The sequence below is a fragment of the Rhincodon typus genome, chromosome 1, assembly GCF_021869965.1.
Source record: "Rhincodon typus isolate 14 chromosome 1, sRhiTyp1.1, whole genome shotgun sequence".
Taxonomy (NCBI): domain Eukaryota; kingdom Metazoa; phylum Chordata; class Chondrichthyes; order Orectolobiformes; family Rhincodontidae; genus Rhincodon; species Rhincodon typus.
Genome location: NC_063332.1, coordinates 82,863,935 through 82,884,801, shown reverse-complemented (window position 1 = coordinate 82,884,801; position 20,867 = coordinate 82,863,935). Strand labels below are relative to the sequence as shown.

General features: G+C 38.9%; 2 protein-coding genes across 2 annotated transcripts in view; one reads left to right on the top strand and one right to left on the bottom strand.

The window, feature by feature from the left end:
• Window positions 1–360: 360 nt before the first annotated feature.
• Window positions 361–4,992, top strand: shisa3 (shisa family member 3). The gene is made up of 2 exons (XM_020516164.2): window positions 361–631; window positions 4,463–4,992. The coding sequence occupies exons 1-2, from the start codon at window positions 361–363 to the stop codon at window positions 4,990–4,992; spliced, it is 801 nt and encodes a 266-aa protein (XP_020371753.2).
• An 11,494-nt stretch (window positions 4,993–16,486) lies between these two features.
• LOC109916449 (probable phospholipid-transporting ATPase IA) overlaps window positions 16,487–20,867 on the bottom strand; it is a 274,955-nt gene continuing 270,574 nt past the window's right edge. Inside the window, exons 33-34 of the mRNA XM_048600569.1 lie at window positions 20,280–20,371; window positions 16,487–19,715 (exon numbers count right to left, since the gene is read on the bottom strand). Coding sequence (XP_048456526.1) covers window positions 19,618–19,715; window positions 20,280–20,371 — 190 coding nt within the window. The 3' untranslated portion in view covers window positions 16,487–19,617. The remainder of the gene's footprint in view (window positions 19,716–20,279; window positions 20,372–20,867) is intronic.

Sequence of the window (20,867 nt, the reverse complement as noted above, 5' to 3'; positions counted from 1 at the left end):
ACCTGAAATAAGGCACCTGAGGTTTGCTGGGGATCTCTTCCTGGAGTTGTGCTGTTAACAATGCGACTTTCAGGATATTCCTGCAGGCTACAATCTTAAAGAGCCCACTCACTGCTCACCATTGTTTGGGGAATGGAAAGCATTGCTTAGAAAAAAAACTTGTCCAGGCAACGGAAAACAAAACTTTGTTGGCAAGCCATTTAAAAGAAAAGGACATTTTTGGCCCTATTATGAAGCTCTACGTTCGCGCCATGAGGAGAACTTTTCAAAACAGGATGAGTTTTAACGAGACGATGCGAAGTGCAGCAGTTGCGCTGCAGTAAAACGGGGGGAGCGGGTCGCCCAGTGGATTGAGGCAGGATGCTGGCTGTGTTACCTTGCCTGATCCTCGGCCTCTTCACCTGGAGTGTTGGCATCTGCGGTGCTCAGGGGGAGTTTTGCCACGGTTGGATTGACAATGCGGGCAAATGGCACGACGGTTTCCAGTGTCCTGAGGATTATGATACAGCGGACGCCACGACATGCTGCGGCTCGTGTTCTCTACGTTACTGCTGTGCGGCCGCTGAGGCCAGGCTGGACCAGGGGCTTTGTACCAACGACAGAGAGCAGCAGAACCCCGATTACTCAGCACGTAAGTCTCAGCCCTCCGGAGACCCAGAGCCGAGGCTGCGGCTACACAACCATTTCTGGGCTTAACGCCACTGCACATGGTATTTATAAATAACCGATGCTCGGGTGGAATGATATAAAGCCACGAAACGCGAGTAAAGTACAAAGATGTGTTGGTTGGAAACTCGCGGTGGTAAGAGTTATTGAAAACAATCAGTTCCCTAAAGTTTGTCTTTACGATCTCCCAGCAGAATTTATTGCAGATGAGAAACACGCCAGTCTTGGCCAGCTGATCTGTTCGCTCTGAACAGCAGTAACAGGAAAAAAAAGCAAATCTAATCCTAACAATGGGATTTTAGTCTAGGTTTGGCATTTGTTCTCTCTGAAATATACACACGTTTCTTTCCCCAATTAATAATTGTTCTTCAATACACGTCGGCATGTCATTCCCCTGAAATCGCACTCCTTTGATAGTTACAATTTGTATTTTTTTCCCCACATTAGCATTTTTTTTAAACCCCGGCTTCTGTTTTTGCGATTCGTCCCGTTAGAAACTTTCTCTGGTTTGTTTGCAAATATTATAGTCGTGTGTGACTCTAGGAGCATCGCCCCAAACACAGCCTGTGTTACTGCAATTGTTTGTGGTTTGACTGTAAAATCTCATTTTAAAGTCTGCTAATCTGAGAAAGATCATTTGCAGTATCCGGTCAGCGGGTGGACATTTTTCGGAATCGTTTGATGCGAAACACTCGCATTTGGATTCTCCCCTGGAGTTAGATTTCCAGGAATGGGGAGAAATGAAGTGGTTTTTGACCAACTTGCAGCAGTACGTTAACCTGGAACTCACCATTCTATAAACTGGAACCTCCGGCGGCGAGTGGTTAGCTCTTCAGAGACGATTGGAAGTAGTTTTAGTACATTTTTAAAAAAGTTGTTAATTGGGTTGTTGCCACCTCCCGTCCTTTACAGTCTGCACCCTAAAGAAAGTTAATAACGTATTTATTTCCAAACTGATATTGAGATTCAATACATCCGTGCTACCGTGAAGCGGTGTGCACAAGGGTTGGGGTGTCAAATTAGATTAGTTTAATTTATGGCAGATCCTATTACAGCGGGAGATGGTTAGGTGCACGGGAAGGGATAGTGACTCTTTAAGTGGTGTGCTTATATTGGGATGTGAAATTGCAGTGAATCAGATGAGCATGAAATTGCATTAGCTCCACGTATAAAGGGACAGAAAGCTAAGCCAGCCTAAACGAGTGTCTGTGACAGCTTTTCTATTGATAACCCTAAGAGATCCAGTCTCATTTTACATTCCTTCCTGCTATCAAATACAACTGCAATACCTCGGAACGTGACACTGATGGATCTCCTGGGATCACCAGCAACAGTCTCCAACTTTCTCCACTTGCTATTAGATTTGCAGAGTTCCGCACCGCCCGGTTTACTACAGGCAGAAATCTAATATCGGACACTGAGGGGTGGGATTAGCGCCGAGGAATTCACTCTCTGTGGAAAACGTTTTAAAAATACACGGTGAATTATTGGTTTAGGAACGGACAGGGTAGTGGAAACGGCCAAAATCCATAACTCATGTTCGACTCTCAGGTACACTCGGCTACTCCAACAAGTGGGGAGGAACATCGAGAGAAATCAACACCGCATCTGGCTTAATTCTATTAGGATTACCGTCAGAAGTGGATGGATTTCCACAGAATAATTTCTGAATGAAATTGTGAACCAACAAGAGCGGCCAAATACCGGAGGCAAACAGAATAAAACACAAATGCTGCGTTTTCCTTATTTCTGCCAAAGGCCAGCTATCGATTTAAAATAACTTGCAGGCACAGTCACTTTTAAAAATTCGTTGAAAACAGCATCAGGTCAAATGCATCCATTAAAACGTGGTGTAAAAAGAATGCGCCAGAGTTGCTGCAGACCCGGAAATGTGCAAACTGGGAAATGATCCTGGGACAGGTTTAAGATTGGGATTGAGATTTTTGTTCGTTTTGCTTTTAAATAGTTATGAGAGTATTTCGGGAGTATAGCGTAATGTACCATTTTGTAATAACTATTTTGACTTCTCACAGTGATTAAGTCCTTATCTAATTGAAAATAATGCAGAAATTGTGAATGTTTTCACACAGGGTTACTCGTGAAACTGGTACGTTGGAGTCGGAGTTACAGACTCGTTCGAAAAATATCAGTTTGTTCTTTTTTTATCTGGTTTAGCTTTTTCGAGGATTTATATAGCAGGATCGATTAACGTCGGTATCTCGGCATTTTCTGGTTCTTGGGTGAAATAGTTTCAGGAAAACATGCACTTAACAAACAAACAAATATCAACACAATTAGGTGAACAAGAGACAAAGGATTATTGAGAATATCCCAATGTCTGAAACAAACAATTTTAACACTATTTCATGTCCATCAAAGGTAAAAAGTGTACGTTTCACACAGACGTATTGAATCAATGTCACTGATTTTCTTGTTCTTTGGAGATTTTGCTGGAGCGACAGAAATTGCACAATTCGTATTTTGACTGAACAGTGGGAATTATTTCTACAGAATTTCTCTCCCCCTCAATTCGTGCTAAAATGAAGCGCACGTCGCTGCTTGGCGTGTTGTTGTTTTCCCCCTGTGTATGGCAGGCATACCCCCGCTCACATCCATCCCCGCCCCCCACCACCGAGCGGTATCAGTTTCCAGGCCAGCAGCGAGCAGCCGTTTTCTAGCCAGACATTTAGATGGGAAGATATTTTGTTTTAAGGTGGTGGAGGGACCAGAGTTGTCCTCACCGGTGTTATGTTTTGGCGGGATTGCCTTACATGTTCATTAACTGGATTGGAGTGAGCAGGGATGTTGGGTACTGGGCCACCCACAAAGTGTGTGTTCACTCGCTAGCCCGTTCATGCTGGACTGTGTTAGCTGGTGTTGGCCTCTACAGATTCTATACACACTGGCACTTACCTGCTCTAAGTTTAGAATTGAACTGCTCCTAAGTTTTTTTTTCATTATATCTTGTGATCCACAAGTTTTACAGTAGAATTCTGTCCCGAACTTCAAGATGAAGTGGGAAATAACTTGCTTTTCATATTCTTGACCAATAGGGAAGAATATTGGAAACTTTTTGAATATTATTTAGAACATAACTCAGATCATATTTCACAAAATTGTCTTTTATTGATGAGAACTTTTTATTTATAAATAAAATCATTCACGAGATGTGGGCATCACAGTTATTGCCCATTTCTAATTGCCCAGAGGGCGGTTCAGAGTCAGCCACTTTGTTGTGGGTCTGGAGTCATATGTCGATCAGACCAGGTAAGAACGGCAGTTTTATTAGTCAACAGGAGGCTGGAAGAACATAGCAGGCCAGGCAGCATCTGGAGGAAAGGAGCAGTCAACGATCTGGGTATTACCCTTCTTCAGAACAGTTTTATTAGTCAACCAATCGAAGTGGTTTCATGGTCATCTTTAGCTTCTTAATTCCAGATTATTAAAAATTAAATCCAAATTCCACTATCTGGTATGGCGGGATTTGCACCAGGGCCTCCAGAACATTAGCTGGGGTCACTGGGTCAATTTAGCGATTGAACCATCATATCCCCCTAAAATTCTTGTCGCCTGCATGCAATGAGTAGATACATTCTTACTCCATGAGTTAATGTTCACTTTGCTGAGCTCTGGAGATTAGTTAGGGATGTTATCTTAGAATCTGTCAAGGTGTCCCAGCACTCTGCAATCTCTCGAAATATAATTAGTATTTGGTTCTGATAATAGTTACACCGGAGTTTCTATATCTCACTCCCTGTGCTGATTACTAATTCAATATTATTCTGTTTCTCTACAGAGCCCGTCTATATGCCGTTCCTTATTGTCGGTTCCATATTCATTGCTTTCATCATCCTGGGTTCCCTGGTTGCCGTTTACTGTTGTACGTGCCTTAGACCCAAGCAATCAAATCCGCAGCCAATGCGTTTCTCAATGAGGAATCACCAAACAGAGACCATTCCCATGATCCCAACTTTTACACATTTGAGGACCCCATCCCGGCAGTCGAGCACTGCCACTAGCTCCAGCTCAACCGGTGGCTCCATTCACAGATTCTCCATCAGCAGAACAGAGTCAGGGCACGGCTGCCTGGTGGCATCGCCGTCGCCGGTTTACAGCTCCCCTGGGTGCCTGCAGAATGCACAGACCCTACATATTGGCCAGGCCCAGAGCTTTCTGATGCCCCAACAGTATTTCACTTATACCCTGCAGCCAGAGCCATTCGCAACAGGTAAAGGCTTCAACGATTTCACTCAGAACCGGCTGAAGACTCAAAGCATATCCGCGCAGGACTCCGAGCAAGTTACATATAGTAACGCGGGTTTATAGAAGAGGGAAAGCATTTTGAAAAAGTCGATCAGCTTCGTAATGACAAGAATGAGTCTCTCTGCCCTTTTGGGAAGGCTTGTTTCTCCTTTCCAGATGGAAGACCGCACTTCCTACTTAGTCAACTGGGAACGGGACTGTGTGGGAGAACTGCCTCCGTGCTCAACAGCAGGGTGGATTTTAATTCCCCACTCCCCAGTCTAACAATAGAGCTCTGGATTAACGGGATAGATAGTAAATATGGATGGAGTTCCTCAGCTGAGCCCCGAGCTACTGGTTATTTCCAACTGTACCTTAAAGAGGATAATTTGGCCCAACTTTTCACATTTTACTTTTCCATTTTTTTGACATACAATCCACGTAACGAAATTTCTTATTCACAGTTCACACACACACACACACACACACACACACAAATACATTATTGAAGTTAACAGATATCTCGATTCCCGTCTGCAACCGCCTAAGTCACATGGAACATTCACCCCCCCATGGAAACTGTTCCGTTTCCCTATTTTAGCATCTTACTAGTGGAATTTACCGTCCCCAGGCATGTCGAAACCAACAAAGTCACCGCCACTAGCCTGACAGTGTAATTTAAGAATCCAATAACATTTTTAAATGCACAAATATAGTTCATAAAAGGTGAGGAAAACAGTCTTTAACCCGCGTATAATTGAAGTACCAGAGCTGTCTGGAAATAAATATTTGACTAGGAACAAACAACAGAATTTGAAACAGACTGAGCACTGGCAATTTAAGAGAAAATTGACCTTTTATTTGCTTCCATTCTCACATTTTTCCGTATTGAATGCCTTATCTAAATATTCAATTAAAATAAATAATTTATAGACAAATTATTCTTAATTCTCATTCATGCCTTCATATTTACACTACACCTGAATTACTAATTGTTTTAGTCATTATTTTTGCTATTTTAAATGACTAAGTGTATAGCGAAAAAATATTGCATAGGAATATTTTATGAAATGTTTATTCCAAAATTATGAATTTTAACTTAAAATCTGAAATTAAAATTGTTTTAATAAATCATATTGTGCAAAATAGAATTGGGCAGCAAGGTGCTTTCTTTTCGCTATTCCGGATTAATTTTCTGCATGAGATCAGTGCGAGAGATACTGCAGACTTTGCTTGGGTAAACTCAGACCTCATCTGATCTTGAACTTCATGTTTGCTAAATTACAAGCTTCATAAGAGGAAAAAATGTGTCTACCTTAACCCAGTAAAGCTGGGGTCATCTGCAGGTACAGGAATGAAGAGCTCAGATTACAATAATTCCAAAGACTATCTACTCACTTAAGGGCTTAAGAGCTACCTTCTCACTTATTGTAATATTTTGTTTGAAATGACCTCAGTCTCTTCAAGCTCCCTCCGATTTAAGTACCCTCCTGCCTGACTTGCTGGTTCTTCTGGACCTTACCAAGCTACACATAGACAACCTGATCCATCACTGCTTGGGGCTGTCAGCACAAAAGAAATCTGTTTAAAAAAAACATTAATATCGAGGAAGATACCAAATTACCATGGAAATACCTACCATCTAATTGATGATCATTCACATACACACATTAGAACCAACAGTCTGATATTTCTTTACTGAAATGTGTCAGTTTCAAAGAACTTCAGCTCAGGAGTGTTTGAGAAGTATGCTTTAAAAAAAACAGACAAGTAGTTTACAGTACAGTTATTTGTATTCATATAGTATCATTGAACCCCTCAGATAGCTGTGCAATATTCCTCTCTCATCTGGTGTTCAGTGTAATTCTCAGATACTATCTGGATTTAAAGAAATGGCACAAATCCAAAATGTACAAATTTTGGAAGTCTGAGATACTTGCTTCTATTAGTCAAGGCCTTGAATACAAGAGCAGGGAGATTATGATGGAGCTGTGTAAGATATTAGTTAGGCCACAGCTGGAGTACTGTGTGCAGTTCTGGTCACCCACAATGGGAAGCATGTGATTGCACTGGAGAGGTTGCAGAAGAGATTCACCAAAATATTTTATGGATTTCAATTCTGAAAAGAGATTATATAGTTTTGGGTTGTTTTCCTCAGAGCTGAGAAGATTATGGGACAGTCTGAGGAAAGGTCACTGGACTCAAAACATTAACTGAGATTTCTCTTTACAGACACTGCCAGACCTTCTGAGTTTTTCCAGTAGTTTCTATTTTTGTTTGTGAAGGTTGAGAGAGAACCTGATTGAGGTGCACAAAATGATGAGGGGCATAGAAAGAGTATATAGAAAATATTTCTCATTAGTAAACCATTATCCAGGGGGATTGATTTAAGGTATAGGCAGAAGGCTTGGGAGGAAGTATGTTTTCTCCCTGAGGGTGGTGAATATCTGAAACTCACTGCCAGAAAGGGTGGTAGAAGCAGGAATAATCATAACATTTCTAACGTATTTAGATGACTAGTTGAAGTATGATTGTATTCAAGACTATGGAGCAAATGCTGAGAAATTAGTTTAGAGCAGACGGGAACTGATGACCAGCATGATCATGATGGGATGAAGAGCCTCTTTCCATGCTCTTAAACTCTATTTAGCACGAAGGTTATTAGGACAGCAGCATAAACTAGCTACTAAAACAGGCTCAAATGTGTCTGTATATTTTCCATTTGATTAAAAACTGAATCTGAATCAGTTGTCAAGGAGTCCGACAGGGGAATATGGTTTGTTCTCATTTTTGGGGGCAGGCTGGGGGATGCTAACAAAATTCAATAAATATTTAATCAGGGGAAATTTCTGCTCATTTTGTACTGGATGTTAAACAGACAGTGTGACAACTGGGGACAGTGGAAACATTGAGAGAAGCAGCAGATAATTAAAACTGGGCATTCTCAATATATACATGAAGCCAGGTATGTTTCTAGATAACTTTGCTGAGGGAAACATATAGATCAGAAAAAGGAGTTAAAGGATAGATCTTTCAGTGTTGCAGATGCACCACCACTGAATATATTTCAGATGAAGTTAGAAACATTCTTTTTGTCTCTCTCAGGATCAAGGGATATGAGGAACGGGCAGGATAGTGGAGTTCATAGAAAAGACCAGCCCACATTACACTGAATAGACTTGGAGTGTTTTAAGATCCTTTCCTGCTTCTATCTCTTATGTTCTTAGTACTCACAAGTAATATGTAAAAGAGACAAATTCCAGCAACTGCACATACAGTAAAATGCATAAAATCTTAGAGTTGCAATCCAGGATGCCCTGCTCCTCCAGATGCTGCACGATTACAGCATCTTGCACAGATGTTCACCAATGAAATATATGGAAGAGTGTGACATTCTGTGCTTACCTGATAGGTACATTGTGACCAGGTGACAAAAAGTTGGTACTTGTCCATTCAATGGTAGTACCCTTTTAATAGCTTGGCAATTCTTATTTACAGCCAAACAACCACAATGAAAAGACACTAAAAATTAACTATGACACATTTTGATTCATTCTTAAAATGTGATTAATTTCTAGAGATTTTAAAAATACAAACTTTATAAAAATGTTCTCCTTGTCTCTTTCATTTGTCTCTTAATCAAATTGTAATGCTCATTTCATTTTGCTTTCTGTTGCCAATTGTGACATTAATTGACATATTCTAAGATTTCCTGGTCAGACTGTGCTTTGTTAATGATATTTAGTCAGATTGGTGAAAGAGGTATACAGTAAGTTGTCTCATTCCTACAGGGTCTACACATGCTATAAGTGGTGCTATATTTGTTCAATTGTTGGTGGATTGAATCTTCCAGTGAAAAATGCTACAGAAAGTGGGCAAATGGAAGAGGAACAATCATTTGCTTGCTGGTCACTGCAAACTTAAGTCTTTTAGCTTATTTTGAACACAACAGACAACATGGCATTTCAAAACAGGTAGCAGGCTCCATTTATAATTCCATACGCAAATTTGTAAACTATGAGTCAGATTAAAGAGATTAATGTGTGGCTGGAAGACTAGTGTTGAAGAAGTTGTACACTGGCACTAGTTTTAGGGAAAGAGGGATATGTACGAATGGGTTAGTCTTCAAAACTACTCTAGGAGGCAGATGTCATAGAAACCGACAAAATTCTAACATAACTAGACAGGGTAAAGTCAGGAAGGATGTTACTGATGACTGGTGAGTGCAGAAACAAGGATCACAGCCCAAGCAAATGGGATAGGCCATCTTCTACTGAGCTGAGAAATCCAGACAATGGTGAGTCTGTGGAATTCTCTGCCTCAGAAAATCAAATTTGGGAAGATGTGGTAAATCAAAAAGTAAACCCGTGGACAAAGGGAAAGCTAATACTACAGGAAATGGTAAACACACCTTAGTAGGAAGGGATTGAGCATACAAATGAAAAAAAGAGATCAACAAATACTGGTATTTCTGCTTTAACGTGTTTTTGTTAACACAAATTGGCTATAATGCGATTGATAAATAGTGAATGCTGTTTGGATAATGCAAACTTTCTACTGTACGGTACAGCAATTTTCTATTGCACGAGATCACACAAGAACACAACTATTGTATTATAGGAGAACTACCTGTAAGACGATAAGTTCTATAAAGAATAAAAGGATAACACTGAGAACTTTGTATCTTACTGCACATAGAATCCCTGCAGTGCAAAATCTGGGCATTTGGCCCATTGAGCCAACAACGATCCCGACCTACCCCATCCCTATAACCGTGCACTTCCCATAGCTAATCCATCCAGCCTGCACATCCCTGGACACTTCGAATAACTTAGCATGGCCAATCCACCTAACCTGCACATCTTTGGACTGTGGGAAGAAACCCACGCAGACACAGGGAGAATGTATAAACTCCACACAGTCAGTCGCTCAAGGCTGGAATCAAACTCCGGTTGCTGGAACTGTGAGGCAACAGTGCTAAGCATTGAGCCACTGTGCACTTAGCATTCAAAACAAAACAGACGAATTGAGGATGCAAATATAATAAAGTACTTTGTTTCCAGTTGATGGCATGGCTGCACAAGTCAATTTCTAGAATAAAACATGACTTGGTAGGGCTTGATTTTTTTTGGTGTAGTTAGCTAACATTGTGATTATTCTCTGAAATGTATCCTCACAAAACTGATGTCTATAACAACAGAACAAAATATTATTACACCAAATTAAAAAAACCAAGGCAAATACAGAAAACAGTTAAATCAAGAAATGACAGTAAAATGAAGTTTCGAACTTTTTCCTGAATCTATCTGCCACAGAGACTCAAGTACTGAAAATCACACCCCCATCTCAAATCCTTAAGTTTCATTGCCATGGACCATCGAGACAATTCAATGAGTCCTTTTCAAGACTGCCAACCAACTTGGAAGGTTTAAACTTTGTGGGATCTGATAAACTGCAGATTTTGAACTAAACTTTCCTGGTGTGGAAGGCTTACAAACTAATGTCTTATGCTGAGACAAGTGCTAACCTAAATTCTTTCTTAAGTGAGAACCTAAACCGGTTTCTGAACTCAATGATGGTGTTTCCTGAGCTGGATTAAAATAAAACATGCTCAATCCTCAATTACTCAGAACTGGAAACAAAGCCAATAGCCTTAAATAATAGCCTGCCTGTCATATATGCAACATCCTTCCATCAATACCACAGAAGTATTTAATCACTTGCCATCTGACAAATGCTGAATTTAGGTCACTGCTCCAGAAAGACACACTGGCTATTGAAAAAGAAATAACCAACACCCATCTGCCTCTATTTTGAAATCCAAATTCTAAAAATTATAGTAATACATCTAAATTATAACCCTTTTGTCTCATAAGTACAATCTGATAGCCACTGCAGAGACATCGCTGCAGGATGACGTTAATTGGGATCCGAATCCCGAAGGGTACAGGGCATTTGGGAAGTACAGGAAGCGAGGAAAAGGTGGAAGGATAGCTCTGTTAATCATGGGAATATTAGCACAATAAAAAGGAATGATAAAAGTTTAGGAAATGGCTTGGGTAGAGATGTGAAATGATAAAGGCATGAAGTCACTTGTCACACATGGGGATGGAGCATAAAGAAAGTAATAATAGAAACTTGTGACAAAGGCACAGCAACAATCACTGGAAGTTTTCGTTAATGTACAAACTGAAAAAATCAGGTGTGTAAAGGTAGCCTAGCTGAGGAGTTCTTAGAATGTTTTCAGAACAGTTTCTTAGAACATATAGTGGAGCCAACCAGACAGTAATGTGCAATGAGATAAGATTAATGAATGATCTCAGTGAAGACAAAAACTAGGTAACAACAACCATCACAATTGAATTTTACATTTTTTTTTTGAGAGAGAGAAGGGCGAAATGATCTTTTGTCGTTTAAATAAGATCAATTGAAAGCATTAAAGCTGAGTTGGCTAGAGTAAATTAGGGAAAAAAAAGCAGATCAACAGAGATGCAGTGGCAGACATTTACAGGAATGTTTCAGAATATGCCGAATAGATACATTAAGAGTAAGGTAAGATCCAAGGGATAGACACATCATCTGTGGTTGACTAGAAATATTCAAAATATTACTAAACTTAAAGGAAATTCAGGTGGACAGTAAGAAGATTGGACAGAGTATCAAAAAAACAAAGAATGACAAAAATATTAATAAAGAAGGAAAATTACAGCATGAGAGGAAGCTAGCTATAAAATATTATTAAGATGTTTCCAAGAGTATTTAATAATGAAGAGCTAACAAGAGAGCATTGTCCCGATAGAAAGTGAGTCTGGAGAATCAATCATACAAAATATGGAGTTGGCAGACAAATTGACAAGCATTTTGCACCAGTCTTCACTGTGGATGACCACAGTCATGTCCCAGAGCAGCAATAAATCAAGAAGTGGAACAAGAGGAGAAATTCAGGAAAATTAGAATCAGCAGAGAAAAGTTACTGTATAACGTTTTGGAGCTATGGGCTGACAAATGCTTGGAGCCAAGTTGACTTCATCCTAGGGTCTTGAGATAGTTGATGTATTGATTTTAATTTTCCAAAACTCCTGTAATCAAAACTAATTGCTTTATTTGTAAAAAGAGAAAGACAGAAAGATGGAAACTATAGACCAGTTTGTTTAACATCTGTCACAGGCAAAATGTTAGAAGCTGTTAAAGAAGTTAGCTTTGTTAAGTTCAAATTAGTCAGACAATCAACATGGTCGTGTCAGGATGAAATCACATTTAACCAATCTATTGGAGTTCTTTGAAGTAACAAGCGCTGTGGTTAAAGAGAAATTAGTGGATGCAATAAAGTGCCACATCAAGGGACATTGCAGAAAATGAAAGCACATTGTGTAGGGGGTAGCATGTTGTCAAACATAAATAATTGGTTGGCTAACAGAGAGCAGTAAGTTGTCATAGATGTCTTTTCCCAGTTGGCAAGATGGAATGAAAATTGTGCCATAGGGATCATTTCTGGAACCTCTATAATTTACGATTCATTTCAATTACTGAGGTGAAGGGAGGGTAGAGTTGCCACATTTGTATCAGCAGCAAATTTAAGTAGGAATGTGAATTGTGAAGTGGACAAAGTGGCAGAAAAGGTATTGACAGGTTAAGTGAGTGGGAAAAGATGTGGCAAATGGAGAACAATCTGGCAAGATGAAAAATTGTCCATTTTGGGAGGAACAATAAAAATGAAACCTCTAAAGAAACTCAGCAATTCTGGCAGTATCTGTGGAGATTGAAGTAAAGTTAACATTGAGAGTTCAGTTTGACTTTAAAATTTGTCATTATTTTCATTTGTCAAAGTGGGGGAAGGTGGCTTCAGTTGAATGGGAAATTATAAAAGCAACGGTAAAGGAGAAGGTAGGAGTGCCAGTTAATTTTGGGGGTTGATGGCTACCAGAAATTTAAACGGAAGAGACAGAATGTGTGAATGTCATATTGTACCAAGGAACCATAAAAGTGTAGGGAAACTTGACAATATAACAAATTTAAAGGCTTTACGTCTTAACGCATGAAGCATTTGGAATAAGGTAGATGAACTGATAGTGCAAAACAAGATCACAAAGACTTCAAACTAATAAAAGCCGGGGAGGGCTCAGGAGAAGTTATTAAAATTTCCAGAACAAGTAATAAGACAGGCAATATGGAAAGGGTCAGGCAGAGCAGATAAGGTGACAACTATGAGAAGGGGGGCAGTCAATGCATGACTGAGGTTTTGCAATTAAATGTGCACAGTCCATGAAACAAGGTAAATGACCTTGTAGTGCAGATTGAAATTGGTGGGTACAATGTTGTGGGCATCAGAGATGTAGCTGCAAGGGGATCAGCGGCTGGGAACTAAATATTCATGGATACGTGTCTTATCAAAAGGACAAGCAGATTGGCAGAGGGGTCAGGGTTGCCTGGTTAGTAAGAAATGAAACTGAATTGATAGCAATAAGGGTCAGAGGGTGTGGGTAGAGTTGAGAAACCACAAAGGAAAGAAAAGAGACCCTGATGGGAGTTACGTACAGGCCTCCCAGCAGTAGTCAGGATGTGGAGCAGAAAGTAAATCAGGAGATAAGACATACAAGAAATGCACTATTACAATAACCATTGAACTTCAATATGCAGGAGGACTTGGACAATCAGGTTGGCAGCAGATCCCAAGAATGTCTATAAGATGGGTTTTTTTGGAGCAGGTTGTGGCAGAATCCACAAGGGAACAGACAATTCCGGATTTGGTGATGTGTAATGAGGCAGACTTGATTAGCGAGCTTAAGGTGAAGGAACTGATAGTGTCATAACATGATAGAATACATCCTGCAATTTGAAGAGTAGATTGCATCAGACGTAACTGTATTACAGTTAAGTCAAGGTAACTACAAAGACATGAGAGAAGAGCTAACCAGAGTTGGTTGGAAGGGGATCCTGGCAGGGAAGACAGTGGAGCAGCAATGGGAGAAGTTTCTGGGGATAATTTGGGAGGCACACGAGAAATTCATCCCAAGGAAGAAGAGACATACTAAGGGGAGAATAAGGCAACCATGGCTGACAAGGGAAGTCAGGGGCAGCATAAAGTCGGAAGAAAAACCTTAAATTGTGGTGAAGATTAGTTGGAAGCCAGAGGTTTGGGGAGACTTTCAAAATCAGCAGAGGACAACTAAGAAAGCAATAAAGGGATAGAAGATGAAATATGAGAATAAGCTAGCTAGTAATATAAAAGAAGACTGCATTTCTTTTATTAGATATCAAAAAGGTAAGAGAGAAGCATGAGTAGACATTGGACTGCTGGAAAATGAAGCTGCAGGAGTAATAATGGGAAACAAAGAAATGGCAGAGGAACTAAATAGGTTCTTTGCATCAGTCTTTAAGTGGAAGATACCAGCAGTATATCCAAACTTCAAGTGAGTAAGGGGGCAGAAGTGAGTGTAGTGGTTATCGCTAAGGAGAAGGTGGTGGGAAAGCTGAAAGGTCTGAAGGTGGATAAATAACCTGGATCAGACAGACTCTACCCTAGGGCTCTGAAGGAGATAACTGAGGATATCGTGGAGGCAGTGGTGGTGATCTTTCAGGAACCACTTGAGTCAGGGAGGGTCCCAGAGGACTGAAAAATGGCTAATGTAACACCCCTGTTTAAGAAGGGAAGGAGGCAGGCAAAAGATGGGAAACTGTAGGCTGGTTAGCCTGACCTTGATAAGATTTTAGAATCTGTTATCAAGGATGAAATGCACGGTACCTGGAAGTGTATGGTAACATAGTGCTGAGTCAGCATGGCTTCACAAAGGGGAAGCCATGTCTGACAAAGCTGTTAGAATTCTTTGAGGAAGTAATGAGCAAGTTAGAAAAGGGAGATGACATGATCTATTTATCTATATATCCCAGGATGTTAGGGGCAAGGTATAACATGGATAAATGATTGGTTGACTGGCAGAAGACAGAGAGTGGGGATAAAGGGGTCTTTTCAGGATGGCAGCCAGTGACTAGTGGAGTTCTGCAGGGGTCAGTGTTGGGACCACAACTATTCATCTTATATGTTCACAATCTATAACATTGTGATAGGAACTGATGGCATTGTTGCCAGCTTAGCAGATGACACAAGAATAGATGGAGGGACAGGTAGTGTTGAAGAAGGGGGAGCTGCACAAGGATTTGGACAGGCTAGGATAGTGAGCAAAGCAGTGCCAGAAAGAACACAATGTGTGAAAGTGTGAGGTTATGCATTTTCATGGGAAGAATAATGCCTTAGATTATTTTGTAAATGGGGAAAGGCTTTGAAAATCTGAAGCACAATGGGACTTAGGAGTCCTAGTTTAGAATTCTTTTAATGCTAATATGCAGGTTCAGTTGGGGCTTAGGAAAGCAAATGGAATTCATAGAATCCCTGGTGTGCAAACAGGCCATTTGACCCATCAGGTCCACACCTCCTCTCCAAAGGGCATCCCACCCAGACCCATTCCCGTAACTATGCATTTCCCATGTCCAACACACCTAACCTAAACATCCCAGGGCACTATGGGCAATTTAGCATGGCCAATCCACCTACCTTGCACATCTTTGGACTGTGGGACGAAACCGGAGCACCCAGAGGAAACACACAAAGACACAGGGAGAATGTGAAAACTCCACACAGACAGTCACCCGAGGCTGGAATTGAACCCGGGTCCCTGGCACTGTGAGGCAGCAGTGCTAACCACTGAGCCACCGTGCTGAATGTTAACACTTATTTTGAGAAGGCTAGAATACAAGAGTAGTCATGTGCTTCCGAGGTGATAGAAGACTCTCGTCAGACTGTATTTGGAATATAGTGAGCAGTTTTGGGCTCCATATCTAAGGAAGGATGTGCTGGCCTTGGAGGGGATCCAGAGGTGTACAAGAATGATCCTGGGGATGAAGGGGTTGTTATGAGGAGCGTTTGAGGACTTTGGGTCTGTACTCGATGGTGTTTAGAAGGATGAAGGGGCATTTCATTGAAAGTTACAGAATACTGAGAGGCCTGGGTAGAGTGGATGTGGAGCAGATATTGTCACTAGTAGGAGAGACGAGGACCTGAAGGCACAGCCTCACAGTGAAGGGTGATCCTTTAAAACTGAGATGATGTAGAATTTTCTCAACCAGATGGTGGTGAATTTGTGGAACTCACTGCCACAGAGAGCTATTATTTAGTGTATTTAAGACAAATATAGATAGATTCCGGATTAGTAAGGGATCAAAGGTTACAGGGATCACAGAAGAACAGGGTTGAGAAACATTTAAGCCATGATCAAATGGCAGAGCAGACTTGATGGGCGAAACAGCCTAATCCTGCTCCTATATCTTATGGTCTTTTCATCATTTATAATATTTATTTTCTGCAATCCCACTGTCAATGGATCTTTGTGTCTGCAACCTTTTGATTTATGTTTCCCTATCATGGTGATCGTAATCATTTAGTGTCAACTTCCTTTTTTTTTCCTACTTCACATTTCATTGTATTGAATTGTTGATGCCATTTATTCCTTTTGTAATTTTTTTTTCCTGGCAGTATGTGAAAATAGCAGTACAACTGCTAAAATAAAACATGAAACATAAATGGTCAGGTTTGTAAATTTAGTTTTATTATGTGATCCTTATGACAACCAAAAGACAAAACATTTAAGGACTGCAACTGCCACCATGCAATTCACAAAAGCCAATGGCAAGTAACAGACAAAAAAGAACAGTACTAAGATTTACAACAAAATATAAAACAGTGCATTTCCGTACAATAACTTAGAACTAAACCTGAGATGTACAATGAACGTTGAATTTGAAGGTCACCATTCATGCAGTGCAAAACCATACTACAGGGAAATTTAATCAACATTTTGGACATTTGACAGAAAAATCCTACACTAGTGTAAAGAATATGTTCATCTTTACATGACATTCAAGCCAAATGTTATTAAATTAGACTGATTTAAATATTATGCAAGACTGGCAACAATGGAAGGCAAATTTTGTTACCATATTACTAATGTAGTAAACATGCATTAAACCTCTTTCTTTGTTGTCACGCTGAACAAAACAATCAAGGCAAATCCTTTCTGAATTTGATTTCTTATTTTTAAGTAGTCATATTCAAATCATTTAAAAGTATCAAAATTTTCACATCTGAATTTATTCTTAAGCCTAGTAAAGCAAAGTTTACATTCCATAGCCTATTTGGATACAACCTTTCACAGAACCAAATGGACACAGATAAGTGTGTGAACTACAAACATACAAAATAATTTAAAGCTGTCATTCACTTGTATTAAAGGTTTTTATTTTAAAGGATATACATAATGATTGGTCGGGAAACAATTTCTTTGTCCATTATAAATTGCTGCATGATGTTACCTTTCATTAACTGTTTCATTTGTTTCTAACCTTGCAGAAGATGTGTGGCAAGATCAGAAAACTAGTCATGCAGTAACAATGTTTCATGTAACACTTGGTCTCATGCAATTAGACAAGAATATAGACAGGACAATCAAACACACCACAGTTAGCCTCACATATCAGAGAAAGACGACAACTATCATTGATTAAAAGACACCACAAAATAATCACATACTTTGAAACTTCTAGTGCTACGACATTCATTCAAGGATTTTGACAAACACAGAACATGTGCCAAATAGAGAAAGCACATGAGCATATCAAGCTGCAAATCAAGGGATGACAGTAACTGGATTTTGTTCTCAAAGCACTTGTGTATTTTTCTTTTACCCTTGCTACTCCTTTCAAGTTTTTAAAAAAATCATAATCTGTCACATTGGTTTGCTATATTTTTTCAGGAACTGCAATAGTAGCAAAATTTGCCTTTGAGTTACTTTGAGAGGATGGAATATTACAAAGATACCGGTTACACTGTTTTTGTGTTATGTCCCGTTGTTTGCTGAAGTTCAGTTTCATAGCCGACACTCAGCCGAATCTAGATATTCTGTGGCAAATATTCAATGATAAAACGAAGCACTACATTACTGTTCACATTAGTTATACAAAAATTCACATAAATAAACCAGATTGAATAGAATGTTGACATACGATTTTCAAAATTTGGGTTATACTTCACAGTCAAGGCAGTTTAATGCACAAAACACACACTACTGTGAATAAATTGTAAAGAATGCTCCGCTATGAAGTTAAAACTTAAGGTTCTATAGTGAGGTCACATCCAAGTTTCTGTTGTCAGCGATGCATAAATTGTGACAAGCACAGAATTATACATACAAGACAAGGTAAATTTGATTCAACATGTAACGGGAAGGAAATTACTATTTTGATTTTGTAAAAATGGCAGTTTTTTTTTTGAAAGTAATGTGAACCAAATTGCTTGGCACAATTCACTAGTATTGCTGAGTAAATCATGTAAAGTTCATATACTACAAACAAACAAATTTTAGCTCACATTCACCAGAAAACAGATTGGAATTGAAATGTTATTCAAATTGGCACATTTACACATGTAATTAAATAACCTAAACAAACTTAACACAAAACAGAACTTGAGTTAACCCTTTAAGAGATGGTAGCCAGGAAAACAAACCTTTATATTAGTGTTTAATCAAGCATGTTTTAGACACATAGCAAAATGTGTGCGCAAAAAATGGTGGCGTGGGGGAAGGATAACCCTCATATTCTTATTGAAATAATGTTTGTTGAATATTAAATCCATTAAAAAATCACCAATTTCACAAGCTTGTACAGTAGGATATGTAGCCTGTAACAGAAAAGACAAACATTGCCTAATATTTGAATTCATTTTCAGAATGAAGCAAAGAGAAAAGCATATCCCAGGCCACAGCCTGTGAAAAACACAAGTTGTGAAGCAAATACCAAGAGAGCTGGAGTCTTAATTTTGAACAAGTACTGCATGTGCAAAACACACTTCAGAAAAACTGAAGGAAAATTACAAGTGGGACTTGAAATTTGTTTCAGTCCTTTGACAATACACTGGAGAATTGGGCTAATGTCAAATTCCATCAACTGAAGAGATTAGAAAACTGTTGAATAAGGCTTATGCAGAGTTTTAATTTTGGCAAATAGAAGATTTGGCAACCAGAAGAAGAGTATTTGTATGATGTTTAATACTGCATTACTAAGATAGTTTTTAGCATTTGGAACAGATTCCTATTCAGTTTGCATTTTTTCAGTGACTCAAACATTAAAATATATTCCAGAATTGTTATGCTAGATTTATATAGATAAAATTCACAAGAAGGTGCATAACTTCAAATCAGTAGTAAGCTATCAAAAAACAAGGTTGAATTGGTATACATAATACAGGAAAATTTAGGAAGTGGTACTCAATTTTCTACAATGTTCATACTGTTCAGAGTTTAAAATCAAAACATTACTCATATTTATATGTTTGTATTTTTAAAACAAACGCATCAAAAGACAGGTATAATGTGACAAATTTCAAGTCCTGGCAATCTTGTCGTTAATGTGTATTGTAAGATGCTGATATTCTAAAAGAGTGAGTTTATGCTAACTTAGATCTGCACAGTGTTCGTGTCTGTTTAATACACAACAAAAGTGATTAGCACTTTGCTTCTTCATGAAACATACAAAGACCAACTTATCTGTGTCTTCGCAGGATCTTTACAGCTACATTTTTCATAATCAGATCTGCAACTTTTGAAGTCCAACGTTGCACGTTTATTGAAAGCACTTGTTTGTAGTCCACGTATTAAGTGTTTACCAGTCATCTTGTCTTTGTTTGGTGGTGTCATAGGCCCTGACCACTTCAGACTGGGACACAATACCATTCTCATCTTGGGAGAAGGCATAACCATCTATGAGAATAAAAATAAAATGGCACATCACATATGAAACTCAACAAGTTACCAAAGAATGAATTGTGAAACAACTTATTGTCATTATATTATCAAAATTAATTAATTTCACACTTTAAATAAAGTTTAATGTAAATTTCTCAACATTGTGCTAGTAAGTTATTAGGTACTAAAAGAGGGATCCCCCACAGGTGCAAAATGTGAGATGTTGACATCATTATTTTAGAAAGATAGACCTGTTTCTCAATGGAGATGAGTGGTCCCCCTCACCTATCAATACTTGTGATTAGTCTCATTAGCTTTCAGCCAAACTGCTGGCTAAGAGCATTTAGAGACACAAAAAACAGGTGGTGTTTGAGCCACAGACATGTTTCCCCATGTGTATACTCAGATCAGAAATGACAAAGGAATCCAAAGCATTACACATCCTGAAAGGGCAGGGTGAAAACATGAGCATAATGGAATCACCTAAAGAGTTAATCTGAAGCACAGGGATTTAACCATAATTACTAAACTGTAGGAGAATGTTTGTCAAATGGAAACACTTGGGAAAAAGATACTTACGTAATGAACTCTGCTGGAAAGAATCAGAACGGTGTAGATTGAAAGTATTCTTCCTAAAAACATTCTTTAAGAGTTGAGCTCGTTCACTTAAGCTTTTCAGGAAAGAGAGAATTAGAATTAATTGAAATGCTCCAGGAAAAAAATGTCAATATTAATTTTTCTGCTGGTTGCAAAAATAGAATATATTTAATACATTACAAATTGAAAATTTAAATTGAGATCTGTCAGTTCTTCACCACACAAGACAAATTCACATCATTTTGTCAACTATCAACACTCAACCAGTACAACTAAAATGTATCCTTTATAAGTGTATCATCTGAAAACATAAATAAATTGTAACTTATATTTGTGAAACATAACTTCTACATTTAAACAAAATACCAAGTTACATTGAACCACCCACAATTTGTTGACATTGAAAAGATATTCAAAGTTTGAATAAAACAAATTGAGAGTTTTTAAAAAAAGTTCTTAGCCACATCAGACTTGAAAACAATAGAATGGACAATTCTTCTACTAACTCACCTAATTAAATAGTTCACTAATGTGGAAGAAATCTGCTATTCTTAACCATTCTGGAATGTA